At 44.3% G+C, this 18757-nt stretch overlaps 1 protein-coding gene across 7 annotated transcripts in view; it reads right to left on the reverse strand.

The window, feature by feature from the left end:
• The window catches only part of LOC118380193 (myosin-10-like), a 103673-nt gene that overhangs the window by 71998 nt on the left and 12918 nt on the right, over window positions 1-18757 (reverse strand). For 6 of the 7 annotated variants that reach the window (XM_052495103.1, XM_052495102.1, XM_052495107.1 and 3 more), the window contains exons 4-7: window positions 14023-14179; window positions 7246-7273; window positions 5173-5287; window positions 478-525 (exon numbers count right to left, since the gene is read on the reverse strand). In XM_052495103.1, coding sequence (XP_052351063.1) covers window positions 478-525; window positions 5173-5287; window positions 7246-7273; window positions 14023-14179 — 348 coding nt within the window. Of the gene's footprint in view, window positions 1-224; window positions 237-477; window positions 526-5172; window positions 5288-7245; window positions 7274-14022; window positions 14180-18757 lie in introns of all 7 variants that reach the window. The other variant, XM_052495104.1, reaches the window with a different exon arrangement.

Here is an 18757-nt window from a genome sequence, read left to right on the forward strand (position 1 = left end):
AAACACCCATAGACACCAGAGAACAGCAGGGCTTTCATTCAGGAGACAGCAACTTTTCAGAACATTCAGACAGAAAAGTATCGTCTAAACCAGACAAGATTCTCTCTTACACTGAACAAGATAGTTATGTCTGCTCTATACATTCTACATCTATCTGCAATTCTGCAATGTTTAACCTTAATCAGCCCACAGTGGTGATAGTCTTTAGACTATATTATACTCACATATTGCACACTCTGAGAGATGGAGAAAAACGGGAAGGTTGGGAGAATCAACAGATAAGACAAACAAACAACAAAAGACAACAACAGACCAATGAATGCAGTACAAACAAAAACAAAATGCTTGACAGTTATGGAGGAACACATCAGTAATGGTGTTGTTAAAGGATGTTAGTCTGGAGCACAAACCAGAATCGGTAGGCAGAACAGAAGAGAAGGAAAGAGGAGAAGACAGGACAGGATAGAGCCCACTCACCCTGTTCACCATGGAACTGCCCCGGGGCAACGACCTACTGCCATCCATCTGAACACGCAGGAGAGAAGGACAAGAAAGAGGGGGAGGTTGGAGGAGAGAGGGTAGGAGAGAGTGAAAAATCAAGAGGGAGGAGGGAGAGAGGGAGGAAAGGATAGGAGAAAGAAGAGAAGGAAAACAGTAGAAAAAGGGGAGGACAAGGGGCAGTAGGGGGAGGAGAGAACATGAGAGGGGGAATGAGAGGAGATGGCAGGGAGAGAGGACAGGGCAGGGAGAGAGGACAGGGCAGGGAGAGAGGACAGGGCAGGGAGAGAGGACAGGGCAGGGAGAGAGGACAGGGCAGGGAGAGAGGACAGGGCAGGGAGAGAGGAGAGGACAGGGAGAGAGGAGAGGGCAGGGAGAGAGGACAGGGCAGGGAGAGAGGACAGGGCAGGGAGAGAGGACAGGGCAGGGAGAGAGGACAGGACAGGGAGAGAGGACAGGACAGGGAGAGACAGGGCAGGGAGAGAGGACAGGCAGGGGAGAGGGACAGGACAGGGAGAGAGGACCGGACAGGGAGAGAGTACAGGGCAGGGAGAGGGGACAGGGCAGGGAGAGAGGACAGGGCAGGGAGAGAGGACAGGGCAGGGAGAGAGGACAGGGCAGGGAGAGAGGAGAGGAGCAGAGAGGCAGGAATGATTATCAAGGTCACTCTATATTGATTCCTCCAGCAGCACTTGATCAGCAAGAAGAACAGTAGTAGACAGGAAGTCATGGAGGAGTAGCAACATGTAGTGTAATACAAAATGTAGCAGTACACCTTGTTTCAACCATAGTTTCAATATACCGTAATTGCTGGACTATAAGCCGCTACTTTATTCCCATACTTTGAACCTTGCGGTTTATACAATGACGCGTCTAATTTATGGATTTTTCCCGCTTTCGCAAGATTCATGCCACCGCCAAAATACATAAAAAAATACATATTTTTTTTATAATTCAGTGGGTGCGGTTTATATTCAGGCGCGCTTAATAGTCCAGCAATTACGGTACATCTTTAACACAACTAATGCTAATGCTACCCCACAACAAGTCCTCCCTACACCCTCTGGTTCTTTCACTTTCTTCCTGCCTTATTCTGTTTCCCCATCCACTCCCTCAGTCAGGACAATAAACCTCATCCATCAATCCTCTCCCTCAGTCAGGACAATAAACATCATCCATCAATCAACCCTCTCCCTCAGTCAGGACAATAAACCTCATCCATCAATCCTCTCCCTCAGTCAGGACAATAAACATCATCCATCCATCAACCCTCTCCCTCAGTCAGGACAATAAACATCATCCATCAATCAACCCTCTCCCTCAGTCCACTCCCTCAGTCAGGACAATAAACATCATCCATCCATCAACCCTCTCCCTCAGTCAGGACAATAAACATCATCCATCAATCAACCCTCTCCCTCAGTCAGGACAATAAACATCATCCATCAATCAACCCTCTCCCTCAGTCAGGACAATAAACCTCATCCATCAATCCTCTCCCTCAGTCAGGACAATAAACATCATCCATCCATCAACCCTCTCCCTCAGTCAGGACAATAAACATCATCCATCAATCAACCCTCTCCCTCAGTCCACTCCCTCAGTCAGGACAATAAACATCATCCATCCATCAATCCTCTCCCTCAGTCAGGACAATAAACATCATCCATCAATCAACCCTCTCCCTCCGTCAGGACAATAAACATCATCCATCAATCAATCCTCTCCCTCAGTCCACTCCCTCAGTCAGGACAATAAACATCATCCATCCATCAATCCTCTCCCTCAGTCCACTCCCTCAATCAGGACAATAAACATCATCCATCCATCAATCCTCTCCCTCAGTCCACTCCCTCAGTCAGGACAATAAACATCATCCATCCATCAATCCTCTCCCTCAGTCCACTCCCTCAGTCAGGACAATAAACATCATCCATCCATCAATCCTCTCCCTCAGTTAGGACAATAAACATCATCCATCAATCAACCCTCTCCCTCAGTCCACTCCCTCAGCCAGGACAATAAACATCATCCATCAATCAACCCTCTCCCTCAGTCCACTCCCTCAGCCAGGACAATAAACATCATCCATCCATCAATCCTCTCCCTCAGTCAAGACAATAAACATCATCCATCCATCAATCCTCTCCCTCAGTCAGGACAAAAAAACACCATTCATCAATCCACTCCCTCAGTCAGGACAATAAACATCACCCATCAATCAAGCCTCTCCCTCAGTCAGGACAATAAACATCATCCATCAATCAATCCTCTCCCCTCAGTCAATCAATCCTCTCCCTCAGTCAGGACAATAAACATCATCCATCAATCAATCCTCTCCCTCAGTCAGGACAATAAACATCATCCATCAATCAACCCTCTCCCTCAGTCCACTCCCTCAGCCAGGACAATAAACATCATCCATCCATCAATCCTCTCCCTCAGTCAAGACAATAAACATCATCCATCCATCAATCCTCTCCCTCAGTCAGGACAAAAAAACACCATTCATCAATCCACTCCCTCAGTCAGGACAATAAACATCACCCATCAATCAATCCTCTCCCTCAGTCAGGACAATAAACATCATCCATCAATCAATCCTCTCCCTCAGTCAGGACAATAAACATCATCCATCAATCAATCCTCTCCCTCAGTCAGGACAATAAACATCATCCATCCATCAATCCACTCCCTCAGTCAGGACAATAAACATCATCCATCAATCAACCCTCTCCCTCAGTCAGGACAATAAACATCATCCATCCATCAATCCACTCCCTCAGTCAGGACAATAAACATCATCCATCAATCAACCCTCTCCCTCAGTCAGGACAATAAACATCATCCATCCATCAATCCACTCCCTCAGTCAGGACAATAAACATCATCCATCAATCAAGCCTCTCCCTCAGTCAGGACAATAAACATCATCCATCAATCAATCCTCTCCCTCAGTCAGGACAATAAACATCATCCATCCATCAATCCACTCCCTCAGTCAGGACAATAAACATCATCCATCAATCAAGCCTCTCCCTCATTCAGGACAATAAACATCATCCATCCATCAATCCACTCCCTCAGTAGGACAATAAACATCATCCATCAATCAAGCCTCTCCCTCAGTCAGGACAATAAACATCACCCATCAATCAATCCTCTCCCTCAGTCCACTCCCTCAGTCAGGACAATAAACATCATCCATCAATCAACTCTCTCCCTCAGCCAGGACAATAAACATCATCCATCCATCAATCCACTCCCTCAGTCAGGACAATAAACATCATCCATCAATCAAGCCTCTCCCTCAGTCAGGACAATAAACATCATCCATCAATCAACCCTCTCCCTCAGTCAGGACAATAAACATCATCCATCAATCAATCCTCTCCCTCAGTCAGGACAATAAACATCATCCATCAATCAAGCCTCTCCCTCAGTCAGGACAATAAACATCATCCATCAATCAATCCTCTCCCTCAGTCAGGACAATAAACATCACCCATCAATCAATCCTCTCCCTCAGTCAGGACAATAAACATCATCCATCAATCAATCCTCTCCCTCAGTCAGGACAATAAACATCAATCAATCCTCTCCCTCAGTCAGGACAATAAACATCATCCATCAATCAATCCACTCCCTCAGTCAGGACAATAAACATCATCCATCAATCAATCCTCTCCCTCAGTCAGGACAATAAACATCATCCATCAATCAATCCTCTCCCTCAGTCAGGACAATAAACATCATCCATCCATCAATCCTCTCCCTCAGTCAGAACAATAAACATCATCCATCAATCAACCCTCTCCCTCAGTCAGGACAATAAACATCATCCATCCATCAATCCACTCCCTCAGTCAGGACAATAAACATCATCCATCCATCAATCCTCTCCCTCAGTCAGGACAATAAACATCATCCATCCATCAATCCTCTCCCTCAGTCAGAACAATAAACATCATCCATCAATCAACCCTCTCCCTCAGTCAGGACAATAAACATCATCCATCCATCAATCCTCTCCCTCAGTCAGGACAATAAACATCATCCATCCATCAATCCACTCCCTCAGTCAGGACAATAAACATCATCCATCCATCAATCCTCTCCCTCAGTCAGGACAATAAACATCATCCATCCATCAATCCTCTCCCTCAGTCAGGACAATAAACATCATCCATCCATCAATCCACTCCCTCAGTCAGGACAATAAACATCATCCATCAATCAATCCTCTCCCTCAGTCAGAACAATAAACCTCATCCATCAATCCTCTCCCTCAGTCAGGACAATAAACATCATTCATCAATCAAACCTCTCCCTCAGTCAGGACAATAAACCTCATCCATCAATCCTCTCCCTCAGTCAGGACAATAAACATAATTCATCAAGCCTCTCCCTCAGTCAGGACAATAAACATCATTCATCAATCAATCCTCTCCCTCAGTCAGGACAATAAACCTCATTCATCAATCAATTCTCATCCTATTCTTGTCCTTCTTCATCCAATTCATCTCACATCTTCTTCCCCTCCTCTGTCTTTGTATCCTGACCAAGCTCTCCTTTCCTCCTCTCCCCCATTTCCTCCATATAGTCTCTTCTTCCTCCCCCCTTCTCCACTCCCCCTCCCCCTCTTCTCCCGCTCTCTCTCCTTCACCAGTTTACCTGTGAGGCCTCCTTGTTTCTACCCAGAGTTCCAGTCTTATGGGACGAGGCCACATGAGCCAGATACTGGATGACTTTCTTAGTGTTCTCTGTCTTCCCTGCACCAGACTCGCCGCTGGAACACACACACACACACACACACACACACACACACACACACACACACACACACACACACACACACACACACACACACACACACACACACACACACACACACACACACACACACACACACACACACATGTATGAGAAACTCACACACATAAACCACATCTCGTTTCACAAGGGTCCTCCATAAAAACACACATATACAACCCAGTTATGAAGGACATATAAACACAACACAAACACATGTAACAGAAAGGACACTATACACACGTGTAGGCCACCAGGGAACAGAGGAACCATGCAGTGTATTCCTCTATACACACGTGTAGGCCACCAGGGAACAGAGGAACCATGCAGTGTATTCCTCTATACACACGTGTAGGCCACCAGGGAACAGAGGAACCATGCAGTGTATTCCTCTATACACACGTGTAGGCCACCAGGGAACAGAGGAACCATGCAGTGTATTTCTCTATACACACGTGTAGGCCACCAGGGAACAGAGGAACCATGCAGTGTATTTCTCTATACACACGTGTAGGCCACCAGGGAACAGAGGAACCATGCAGTGTATTCCTCTATACACACGTGTAGGCCACCAGGGAACAGAGGAACCATGCAGTGTATTCCTCTATACACACGTGTAGGCCACCAGGGAACAGAGGAACCATGCAGTGTATTCCTCTATACACACGTGTAGGCCACCAGGGAACAGAGGAACCATGCAGTGTATTCCTCTATACACACGTGTAGGCCACCAGGGAACAGAGGAACCATGCAGTGTATTCCTCTATACACACGTGTAGGCCACCAGGGAACAGAGGAACCATGCAGTGTATTCCTCTATACACACGTGTAGGCCACCAGGGAACAGAGGAACCATGCAGTGTATTCCTCTATACACACGTGTAGGCCACCAGGGAACAGAGGAACCATGCAGTGTATTCCTCTATACACACGTGTAGGCCACCAGGGAACAGAGGAACCATGCAGTGTATTCCTCTATACACACGTGTAGGCCACCAGGGAACAGAGGAACCATGCAGTGTATTCCTCTATACACACGTGTAGGCCACCAGGGAACAGAGGAACCATGCAGTGTATTCCTCTATACACACGTGTAGGCCACCAGGGAACAGAGGAACCATGCAGTGTATTCCTCTATACACATGTAGGCCACCAGGGAACAGAGGAACCATGCAGTGTATTCCTCTATACACACGTGTAGGCCACCAGGGAACAGAGGAACCATGCAGTGTATTCCTCTATACACACATGTAGGCCACCAGGGAACAGAGGAACCATGCAGTGTATTCCTCTATACACACATGTAGGCCACCAGGGAACAGAGGAACCATGCAGTGTATTCCTCTATACACACGTGTAGGCCACCAGGGAACAGAGGAACCATGCAGTGTATTCCTCTATACACACGTGTAGGCCACCAGGGAACAGAGGAACCATGCAGTGATTTCCTCTATACACAGAGAGCAGGTGTGCAGGACACAGACACTGGTCATTGTGTTGCTGTTGGATGGGAATAAAGGAGAATACAGGAGACTGACTGGGGGAAACTAAATATACTTCTAGTGTCGGAGGGGGACTGGGCTGTAAAAGTTTAAAAACAGGATCCTAGCAGAAACTAAGCTATACTCAGCTTCAGTAATCTAAATTGGGATCATTTACCATGGTGAGAATATAGACGGACAAAAGACAGACAAGACAGGCACACAAGACAGACAGACAGGTAGACAGACAGACAGGCAGGCAGGCAGGCAGGCAGGCAGGCAGACAGACAGACATGCATGTAGGCAGGCAGGCAGACAAGACAGGCAGACAAGACAGGCAGACAGACAGGCAGGCAGACAAGACAGGCAGACAGACAGGCAGGCAGACAAGACAGGCAGACATACAGGTAGACATACAGGTAGACAGACAGATATATAACCCCAGGTTACTCACGTGCAGAGGATAGATTGATCTTCTCTGTCTGTGAGAGAATAATAACAAAAGCAGAATATGTCAGTCTTTCATATTACCCAATGAACAGTACTACCTTCACTTCTTACACCAGTAATCACTGTAACAGTAATACCTTCACTTCTTACACCAGTAATCACTGTAACAGTACTACCTTCACCTCTTACACCAGTAATCACTGTAACAGTACTACCTTCACCTCTTACACCAGTAATCACTGTAACAGTACTACCTTCACTTCTTACACCAGTAATCACTGTAACAGTACTACCTTCACTTCTTACACCAGTAATCACTGTAACAGTACTACCTTCACTTCTTACACCAGTAATCACTGTAACAGAACTACCTTCACTTCTTACACCAGTAATCACTGTAACAGTACTACCTTCACTTCTTACACCAGTAATCACTGTAACAGTACTACCTTCACTTCTTACACCAGTAATCACTGTAACAGTACTACCTTCACTTCTTACACCAGTAATCACTGTAACAGAACTACCTTCACTTCTTACACCAGTAATCACTGTAACAGAACTACCTTCACTTCTTACACCAGTAATCACTGTAACAGTACTACCTTCACTTCTTATACCAGTAATCACTGTAACAGTACTACCTTCACTTCTTATACCAGTAATCACTGTAACAGTACTACCTTCACTTTTTACACCAGTAATCACTGTAATAGTACTACCTTCACCTCTTACACCAGTAATCACTGTAACAGTACTACCTTCACTTCTTATACCAGTAATCACTGTAACAGTACTACCTTCACTTCTTATACCAGTAATCACTGTAACAGTAATACCTTCACTTCTTATACCAGTAATCACTGTAACAGAACTACCTTCACTTCTTACACCAGTAATCACTGTAACAGAACTACCTTCACTTCTTACACCAGTAATCACTGTAACAGTACTACCTTCACTTCTTATACCAGTAATCACTGTAACAGTACTACCTTCACTTCTTATACCAGTAATCACTGTAACAGTACTACCTTCACTTTTTACACCAGTAATCACTGTAATAGTAATACCTTCACTTCTTACACCAGTAATCACTGTAACAAGGGGATCGATACACTTGTCAATCTATGTCAGAGAACCTGACTGAAACACAAAGGATGTCAGTGTGTATGTGATTTCAACAGCTCTCACTGAGCAGCATTGTCGTGTAGTGAGGAGGAAGGAGGTCAAAGCTACAGAAGTGGTCTCTCCAGACAGACCTCAGACCTCTGCTCCAGCCCACACTGCAGACACCAACACAATGGCCTGACCTTGTCTGTTACATTTTTGGTGTGTTTGTTTTAAAGGTTTCCTCTGAACCACAGGCAAACACACACGCACGCATGTGCCCAGACATGCATGGACACGCACACATACCAGTCATACTGGTTCAATCATCAATAGGATAACAGATCACGGACACTCACCTGTCACATTAAAAGAAAGAGAGAGAGAGAGAGAGAGAGAGAGAGAGAGAGAGAGAGAGAGAGAGAGAGGAAGAGAGAGAGAGAGAGAGAGAGAGAGAGAGAGAGAGAAGAGAGAGAGAGAGAGAGAGAGAGAGAGAGAGAGAGAGAGAGAGAGAGAGAGAGAGAGAGAGAGAGAGAGAGAGAGAGAGAGAGAGAGAGAGAGAGAGAGAGAGAGAGAGAGAGAGAGAGAGAGAGAGAGAGAGAGAGAGAGAGAGAGAGAGAGAGGAGAGAGAGAGAGAGAGAGAGAGAGAGAGAGAGAGAGAGAGAGAGAGAGAGAGAGAGAGAGAGAGAGAGAGAGAGAGAGAGAGAGAGAGATAGTTGTTGTCTAATGAATTGACCTCGGGGCAGAAACGTTGCTCAATCTGTCTCTAACTGGTTTTAATGGAGAAGTGGAGCAATCCGTGTCTGTTTGTCACGCTCCTATCATAATACATGTGGCGTGGGAAAAGTCCCAGAATGAACTGTAATTACTAATGCCATTTGTAGAGATATTCTCATTGCCAATGTTTCCATATGCTTCCACAAAAAACATGGATTTACAGTGCATTCAGAAAGTATTCAGACCCCTGCCCCTTTTCCACATTTTGTTACATTACAGCCTTATTCTAAAAATAGATTTTTTTTAAATAATCAATTTACACACAATACCCCATAATGACAATGCGAATACACAAGTATTCAGACCTTGTACTATAAGACTAGAAATTGAGCTCAGGTTCATCCTATTTCCATTCATCATCCTTGAGATGTTTCTACAACTTGATTAGAGTCCACCTGTGGTAAATTAATTTGATTGGACATGATTTGGAAAGGCACACACCTGTCTATATAAGGATGACAGTGACAGTTGACAGTGCATGTCAGAGCAAAAACCAAGCCATGAGGTCAAAGCAAGTGTCCGTAGAGCTCCAAGACAGGATTGTGTCGAGCCACAGATCTGGGTAAGGGTACCAAAAAATGGATGCAGCATCGAAGGTCACCAAGAACACAGTGGCCTCCATCATTCTTAAATGGATGAAGTTTGGAATCACCAATTTCTAACAACCTGTTTTTGTCATTATGGGATATTGGGTGTAGATTGACGAGGGAAAAAAACGATTTAATACATTTTAGAACAAGGCTGTAATGTAACAAAATGTGGAAAAAGTCAAGGGGTCTGAATTCACTGTATATTTTATTTAACTAGGCAAGTCAGTTAAGAACAATTTCTTATTTTCAATGACGGCCTAGGAACAGTGGGTAACTGCCACTGGTAACGCTCTAACCACTAGGCTACCCTGCTGCCCCATATGGTATTTACACTGTCAGCAGGGTGTCCGTTAGGACAATGTGGCACCAAACAACGTGGCCGGGAAGATTATAATTTACTGGCCATTTGAGAAATGTATCAGACACATTTGCATTGGTTGTCTAACCCCTTAGGGCGTCCACTCACGGTGCTCAGAATGACAGAAATCACATTTACATTATGGTAATTCATCTGAACAAAACATGCAACTCCTGTCATGAATTAGCCAATAAAAATATATATTCAAGCCTCCTGGGTGGCGCAGCAGTCTAAGGCACTGCATCACAGTGCTTGAGGTGTCACTACAGACCCGGGTTTGATCCCGGGCTGTGTCACAACTGGCTGTGACAGGGAGTCCCATAGGGCGGCGCACAATTGGCCCAGCGTCGTCCGGGTTAGTTTTGGCCGGGCGGGCTTTACTTGGCTCATTGTGCTCTAGCGACTCCTTGTGGCAGGCCGGGCGCCTGCAGGCTGACTACGGTCGTAAGTTTAACAGTGTTTCCTCCGACACGTTGGTGCAACTGGCTTCTGGGTTAAGCGGGCAGGTGTTAAGAAGCGTGGTTTGGCGGCTCATGGTCATGTTTCAGAGAACGCATGACTCTACTTTAGCCTCTCCCGATTCCTTTGGGGAGTTGAGTGATGAGACAAGATCGCAATTGGATCGCAATTGGATATCAAGAAATTGGGGAGAAAAAGGGAAATAAAAATATCTGTTAGAAACTTAGAAAGAGAGTGAATCAAAAGATGCAACAACTAGAATGGGTTGCTAATATGACTAGGATTATGAATTTGGCTTCAGGACAACGAAGGAAAGTTGATATGAAAACCAATAGAACAGGAGAGAAATGGCATACAGACAGCGTACGTGGGAAAAGGCCTACAGTTGAAGTCGGAAGTTTAAATACACCTTAGCCAAATACATTTAAACTCAGTTTTCATAATTCCTGACATTTAATCCGAGTAAATAGTCCCTGTCAGTTAGGATCACCATTTCATTTTAAGAATGAAAATGTCAGAATAATAGTAGAGAAAATAATTTATTTCAGCTTTTATTTCTTTCATCACATTCCCAGTGGGTCAGAAGTTCACATACACTCAATTAGTATTTGGTAGCATTGCCTTTAAATTGTTTGATTTGGGTCAAACGTTTCGGGTAGTCCTCCACAAGCTTCCCACAGTAAGTTGGGTGAATTTTGGCCCATTCCTCCTGACAGAGCTGGTGTAACGGAGTCCGGTTTGTAGGCCTCCTTCCTCGCACACGCTTTTTCAGTGATGCCAACACATTTTCTATGGGATTGAGGTCAAGGCTTTGTGATGGCCACTCCAGTACCTTGGCTTTGTTGTCCTTAAGCCATTTTGCCACAACTTCGGAAGTATGCTTGGGGTCATTGTCCATTTGGAAGACCGATATGTGACCAAGCTTTAACTTCCTGACTGATGTCTTGAGATGTTGCTTCAATATATCCACATAATTTCCCTCCCTCATGATGACATCTATTTTGTGAAGTGCACCAGTCACTCCTGCAGCAAAGCACCCCACAACATGATGCTGCCACCCCCGTGCTTCACGGTTGAGATTGTGTTCTTCGGCTTGCAAGCCTCACCCTTTTTCCTCCAAGCATAACAATGGTCATTATGGCCAAACAGTTCTATTTTTGTTTCATCAGACCAGAGGATATTTCTGCAAAAAGTACCTCTTTGTCCCCATGTGCAGTTGCAAACCGTAGTCTGTCTTTTTTATGGCGGTTTTGGAGCAGTGGCTTCTTCCTTGCTGAACGGCCTTTCAGATTATGTCGATATAGGACTCGTTTTATAGATACGGATATAGATACTTTTATACCTGTTTCCTCCAACATCTTCTCAAGATCCTTTGCTGCTGTTCTTGGATTGATTTGCACTTTTTGCACCTTCCCGAGCAGTATGACGCCTGCGTGGTCCCATGGTGTTTATACTTGCATACTATTGTTTGTACAGATGAACGTGGTAATTTCAGGTGTTTGGAAATTGCTCCCAAGGATGAACCAGACTTGTTTAGGTCTACAATTTTTTTCTGAGGTCTTGGCTGATATATTTTGATTTTTCCATGCTGTCAAGCAAAGAGGCAGTGAGTTTGAAGGTAGGCCTTGAAATACATCCACAGGTACACCTCCAAAAGCTTCTGAAGCCATGACATCATTTTCTGGAATTTTTCAAGCTGTTTAAAGGCACAGTCAACTTAGTGTATGTAAACTTCTCATCCACTGGAATTGTGATACAGTGAATTATAAATTAAATAATCTGTCTGTAAACAATTGTTGGAAAAATTACTTGTCATGCACAAAGTAGATGTCCTAACTGACATGACAAAACTATAGTTTGTTAACAAGAAATTTGTGGAGTGTTTGAAGAACAAGTTTTAATGACTCCAACCTAAGTGTATGTAAACTTTTGACTTCAACTGTTGATGAATGTGATTGAAAGAACCAGAATTTTCATCCGTATATTTGACAGTTTTAATTTGTCGGCTTTATGTATTTTTACTTAGTTGACAACGGAAGTTATGGGCCAACGGCTGCATTGGCCATCTCTGGGCTGCATTGGCCATCTCTGGGCTGCATTGGCCATCTCTGGGCTGCATTGGCCATCTCTGGGCTGCATTGGCCATCTCTGGGCTGCAATGGCCATCTCTGGGCTGCATTGGCCATCTATGGGCTGCATTGGCCATCTATGGGCTGCATTGGCCATCTATGGGCTGCATTGGCCATCTCTGGGCTGCATTGGCCATCTCTGGGCTGCATTGGCCATCTATGGGCTGCATTGGCCATCTCTGGGCTGCATTGGCCATCTATGGGCTGCATTGGCCATCTATGGGTTGCAATGGCCATCTCTGGGCTGCATTGGCCATCTCTGGGCTGCATTGGCCATCTCTGGGTTGCATTGGCCATCTCTGGGCTGCATTGGCCATCTCTGGGCTGCATTGGCCATCTCTGGGCTGCATTGGCCATCTATGGGTTGCAATGGCCATCTCTGGGCTGCATTGGCCATCTCTGGGCTGCATTGGCCATCTCTGGGCTGCATTGGCCATCTCTGGGCTGCATTGGCCATCTCTGGGCTGCATTGGCCATCTCTGGGCTGCATTGGCCATCTCTGGGCTGCATTGGCCATCTATGGGCTGCATTGGCCATCTATGGGCTGCATTGGCCATCTCTGGGCTGCATTGGCCATCTCTGGGCTGCATTGGCCATCTATGGGTTGCAATGGCCATCTATGGGTTGCAATGGCCATCTATGGGCTGCATTGGCCATCTCTGGGCTGCATTGGCCATCTATGGGTTGCAATGGCCATCTATGGGTTGCAATGGCCATCTTTGGGCTGCATTGGCCATCTCTGGGCTGCATTGGCCATCTCTGGGCTGCATTGGCCATCTCTGGGCTGCATTGGCCATCTATGGGTTGCAATGGCCATCTATGGGTTGCAATGGCCATCTTTGGGCTGCATTGGCCATCTCTGGGCTGCATTGGCCATCTCTGGGCTGCATTGGCCATCTCTGGGCTGCATGGCCATCTCTGGGCTGCATGGCCATCTCTGGGCTGCATTGGCCATCTCTGGGCTGCATGGCCATCTCTGGGCTGCACGGCCATCTCTGGGCTGCACGGCCATCTCTGGGCTGCACGGCCATCTCTGGGCTGCACGGCCATCTCTGGGCTGCATGGCCATCTCTGAGTTCCATGCGCTCAATTAGGCTATTTAGCCGCCAATGATCAAGGTGTAGCCTCACAATGTGTCCGTCCATAAGGCAGAGGCTGGTGCTCTCGCATTAGTAAAATGTTTTACTTTTAGAGTTTATTCATTTGAATTAATATTTTTATAATTAACCACGTGACAATGATTTTGAGAAATTAAAACATTATTATTGAAATGAAACTATTCCACGAAAATGCACATATGAAAATCATACATTTCTTTGATATGGCGTAGATGTGAGGGGGTCAGGGGTTAGGGTTACCTTGTAGCATGCTGCGGTAGGCAGCCTCTGATATAGCGTAGATGTGAGGGGGCATCTCATGGCGTTTCTTCCCTCGGTACATCTCCACTATAGACTCTGTGTAGATGGGCAGATTCTTATAGGGGTTGATCACCACACAGAACAGGCCCGAGTATGTCTGCAAACACACACACACACCCAGGATAGATATACACAAAGTTCAATGATAGCTAAAATACCATGCTTAATCTCAATGACCCATGCCCTCCCAATGCCTAGACCCAGCCATTAAGACAGGCAATGTCATATCACACACACACCTAATCTGAGTCATATAACAGCAACATTAGGAGAGGGAGGGTCAATCCCGCCCAACATTCTCCCCCCATTAACCTACAGTATGAGTAGGACCCATTAACCTACAGTATAAGATGGACACATTAACCTACAGTATAAGATGGACCCATTAACCTACAGTATGAGTAGGACACATTAACCTACAGTATGAGTAGGACACATTAACCTACAGTATGAGTAGGACCCATTAACCTACAGTATGAGTTGGACCCATTAACATACAGTATGAGTAGGACCCATTAACCTACAGTATGAGCAGACACATTAACCTAGAGTATGAGTAGGACCCATTAACCTACAGTATGAGCAGACACATTAACCTACAGTATGAGTAGGACACATTAACCTACAGTATGAGTACGACCCCCATTAACCTACAGTATGAGTAGGACACATTAACCTACAGTATGAGCAGACACATTAACCTAGAGTATGAGTAGGACACATTAACCTTCAGTATGAGTAGGACACATTAACCTACAGTATGAGTAGGACACATTAACCTACAGTATGAGTAGGACACATTAACCTACAGTATGATTAAGACACATTAACCTACAGTATGAGTACGACCCCCATTAACCTACAGTATGAGTAGGACCCATTAACCTACAGTATGAGTAGGACCCATTAACCTACAGTATGAGCAGACACATTAACCTACAGTATGAGTAGGACCCATTAACCTACAGTATGATTAAGACACATTAACCTAGAGTATGAGTAGGACCCATAACCTACAGTATGAGTACGACACATTAACCTACAGTATGAGTACGACCCATTAACCTACAGTATGAGTAAGATATAATAATAATATAATAATATATGCCATTTAGCAGACGCTTTTATCCAAAGCGACTTACAGTCATGTGTGCATACATTCTAAGTATGGGTGGTCCCGGAATCAGAACCCACTACCCTGGCGTTACAAACGCCATGCTCTACCAACTGAGCTACAGTAAGACACATTAACCTAGAGTATGAGTAGGACCCATTAACCTACAGTATGAGTAGGACACATTAACCTACAGTATGAGTAGGACACATTAACCTACAGTATGATTAAGACACATTAACCTACAGTATGAGTATGACCCATTAACCTACAGTATGAGTAAGACACATTAACCTACAGTATGAGTAGGACCCATTAACCTACAGTATGAGTAGGACACATTAACCTACAGTATGAGTAGGACACATTAACCTACAGTATGAGTAGGACACATTAACCTACAGTATGAGTAGGACCCATTAACCTACAGTATGAGTAGGACCCATTAACCTACAGTATGAGTAGGACCCATTAACCTACAGTATGATGAAGACACATTAACCTAGAGTATGAGTAGGACCCATAACCTACAGTATGAGTACGACACATTAACCTACAGTATGAGTACGACCCATTAACCTACAGTATGAGTAAGACACATTAACCTAGAGTATGAGTAGGACCCATTAACCTACAGTATGAGTAGGACACATTAACCTACAGTATGAGTAGGACACATTAACCTACAGTATGATTAAGACACATTAACCTACAGTATGAGTATGACCCATTAACCTACAGTATGAGTAAGACACATTAACCTACAGTATGAGTAGGACCCATTAACCTACAGTATGAGTAGGATACATTAATCTACAGTATGAGTAGGACCCATTAACCTACAGTATGAGTAGGACACATTAACCTACAGTATGAGTAGGACACATTAACCTACAGTATGAGTAGGACACATTAACCTACAGTATGAGTAGCACCCATTAACCTACAGTATGAGTAGGACACATTAACCTACAGTATGAGTAGGACCCATTAACCTACAGTATGAGTTGGACCCATTAACCTACAGTATGAGTAGGACCCATTAACCTACAGTATGAGCAGACACATTAACCTAGAGTATGAGTAGGACCCATTAACCTACAGTATGAGCAGACACATTAACCTACAGTATGAGTCGGACACATTAACCTACAGTATGAGTACGACCCCCATTAACCTACAGTATGAGTAGGACACATTAACCTACAGTATGAGTACGACCCCCATTAACCTACAGTATGAGTAGGACCCATTAACCTACAGTATGAGTAGGACCCATTAACCTACAGTATGAGCAGACACATTAACCTACAGTATGAGTAGGACCCATTAACCTACAGTATGATTAAGACACATTAACCTAGAGTATGAGTAGGACCCATTAACCTACAGTATGAGTAGGACACATTAACCTACAGTATGAGTAGGACACATTAACTTACAGTATGAGTAGGACCCATTAACCTACAGTATGAGCAGACACATTAACCTACAGTATGAGTAGGACCCATTAACCTACAGTATGAGTAGGACACATTAACCTACAGTATGAGTAGGACACATTAACCTACAGTATGAGTAGCACCCATTAACCTACAGTATGAGTAGGACCCATAACCTACAGTATGAGTAGGACACATTAACCTACAGTATGAGTACGACCCCCATTAACCTACAGTATGAGTAGGACCCATTAACCTACAGTATGAGTAGGACCCATTAACCTACAGTATGAGTAGGACCCATAACCTACAGTATGAGTACGACACATTCACCTACAGTATGAGTACGACCCATTAACCTACAGTATGAGTAGGACACATTAACCTACAGTATGAGTAGGACACATTAACCTACAGTATGATTAAGACACATTAACCTACAGTATGAGTAGGACCCATTAACCTACAGTATGAGTAGGATACATTAATCTACAGTATGAGTAGGACCCATTAACCTACAGTATGAGTAGGACCCATTAACCTACAGTATGAGTAGGACACATTAACCTACAGTATGAGTAGGACACATTAACCTTCAGTATGAGTAGGACACATTAACCTACAGTATGAGTAGGACACATTAACCTACAGTATGAGTAGGACACATTAACCTACAGTATGATTAAGACACATTAACCTACAGTATGATTAAGACACATTAACCTACAGTATGAGTAGGACCCATTAACCTACAGTATGAGTAGGACCCATTAACCTACAGTATGAGTAGGACACATTAACCTACAGTATGATTAAGACACATTAACCTACAGTATGAGTAGGACCCATTAACCTACAGTATGAGTAGGACCCATTAACCTACAGTATGAGTAGGACACATTAACCTACAGTATGATTAAGACACATTAACCTACAGTATGAGTAGGACCCATTAACCTACAGTATGAGTAGGACCCATTAACCTACAGTATGAGTAGGATACATTAATCTACAGTATGAGTAGGACCCATTAACCTACAGTATGATTAAGACACATTAACCTACAGTATGAGTAGGACCCATTAACCTACAGTATGAGTAGGACCCATTAACCTACAGTATGAGTAGGACTCATTAACCTACAGTATGAGTAGGACTCATTAACCTACAGTATGAGTAGGACCCATTAACCTACAGTATGAGTAGGACACATTAACCTACAGTATGATTAAGACACATTAACCTACAGTATGAGTAGGACCCATTAACCTACAGTATGAGTAGGACCCATTAACCTACAGTATGAGTAGGACCCATTAACCTACAGTATGAGCAGACACATTAACCTAGAGTATGAGTAGGACCCATTAACCTACAGTATGAGTAGGACCCATTAACCTACAGTATGAGTAGGACACATTAACCTACAGTATGAGTAGGACCCATTAACCTACAGTATGAGTAGGACCCATTAACCTAGAGTATGAGTAGGACCCATTAACCTAGAGTATGAGTAGGACACATTAACCTACAGTATGAGTAGGACACATTAACCTACAGTATGAGTAGGACCCATTAACCTACAGTATGAGTAGGACACATTAACCTACAGTATGAGTAGGACACATTAACCTACAGTGTGAGTAGGTGTAACAGTGTAACGGTACTGATAACACGATGACTCTGTGGATTCTGACTGGTCACCCCTAACCATCCACCTCCTCTCACAACCTTCCCTGATAATCCACACATACAGTATGTGTGTGTGTGTGTGTGTGTGTGTGTGTGTGTGTGTGTGTGTGTGTGTGTGTGTGTGTGTGTGTGTGTGTGTGTGTGTGTGTGTGTGTGTGTGTGTGTGTGTGTGTGTGTGTGTGTGTGTGTGTGTGTGTGTGTGTCTGTGTGTGGTGGACTGAAATATGAGGAGCAGTATATTATTGCCTTGTCCACCAAAATCCCCCATTTTCTCTCTATCTCTAAAGCAGATAAGATAAACATAAACAGCCTTCAAATTCCTCAACATAGATATACAATAGAAAGTGTCCTTCACTCTGTCACATTCTAACTATTTCTGACACATTCTTCATATCAAAGATCCGCAACGCTTATTTTTCTTTCTTCT

Source organism: Oncorhynchus keta, chromosome 34 (assembly GCF_023373465.1).
Source record: "Oncorhynchus keta strain PuntledgeMale-10-30-2019 chromosome 34, Oket_V2, whole genome shotgun sequence".
Taxonomy (NCBI): domain Eukaryota; kingdom Metazoa; phylum Chordata; class Actinopteri; order Salmoniformes; family Salmonidae; genus Oncorhynchus; species Oncorhynchus keta.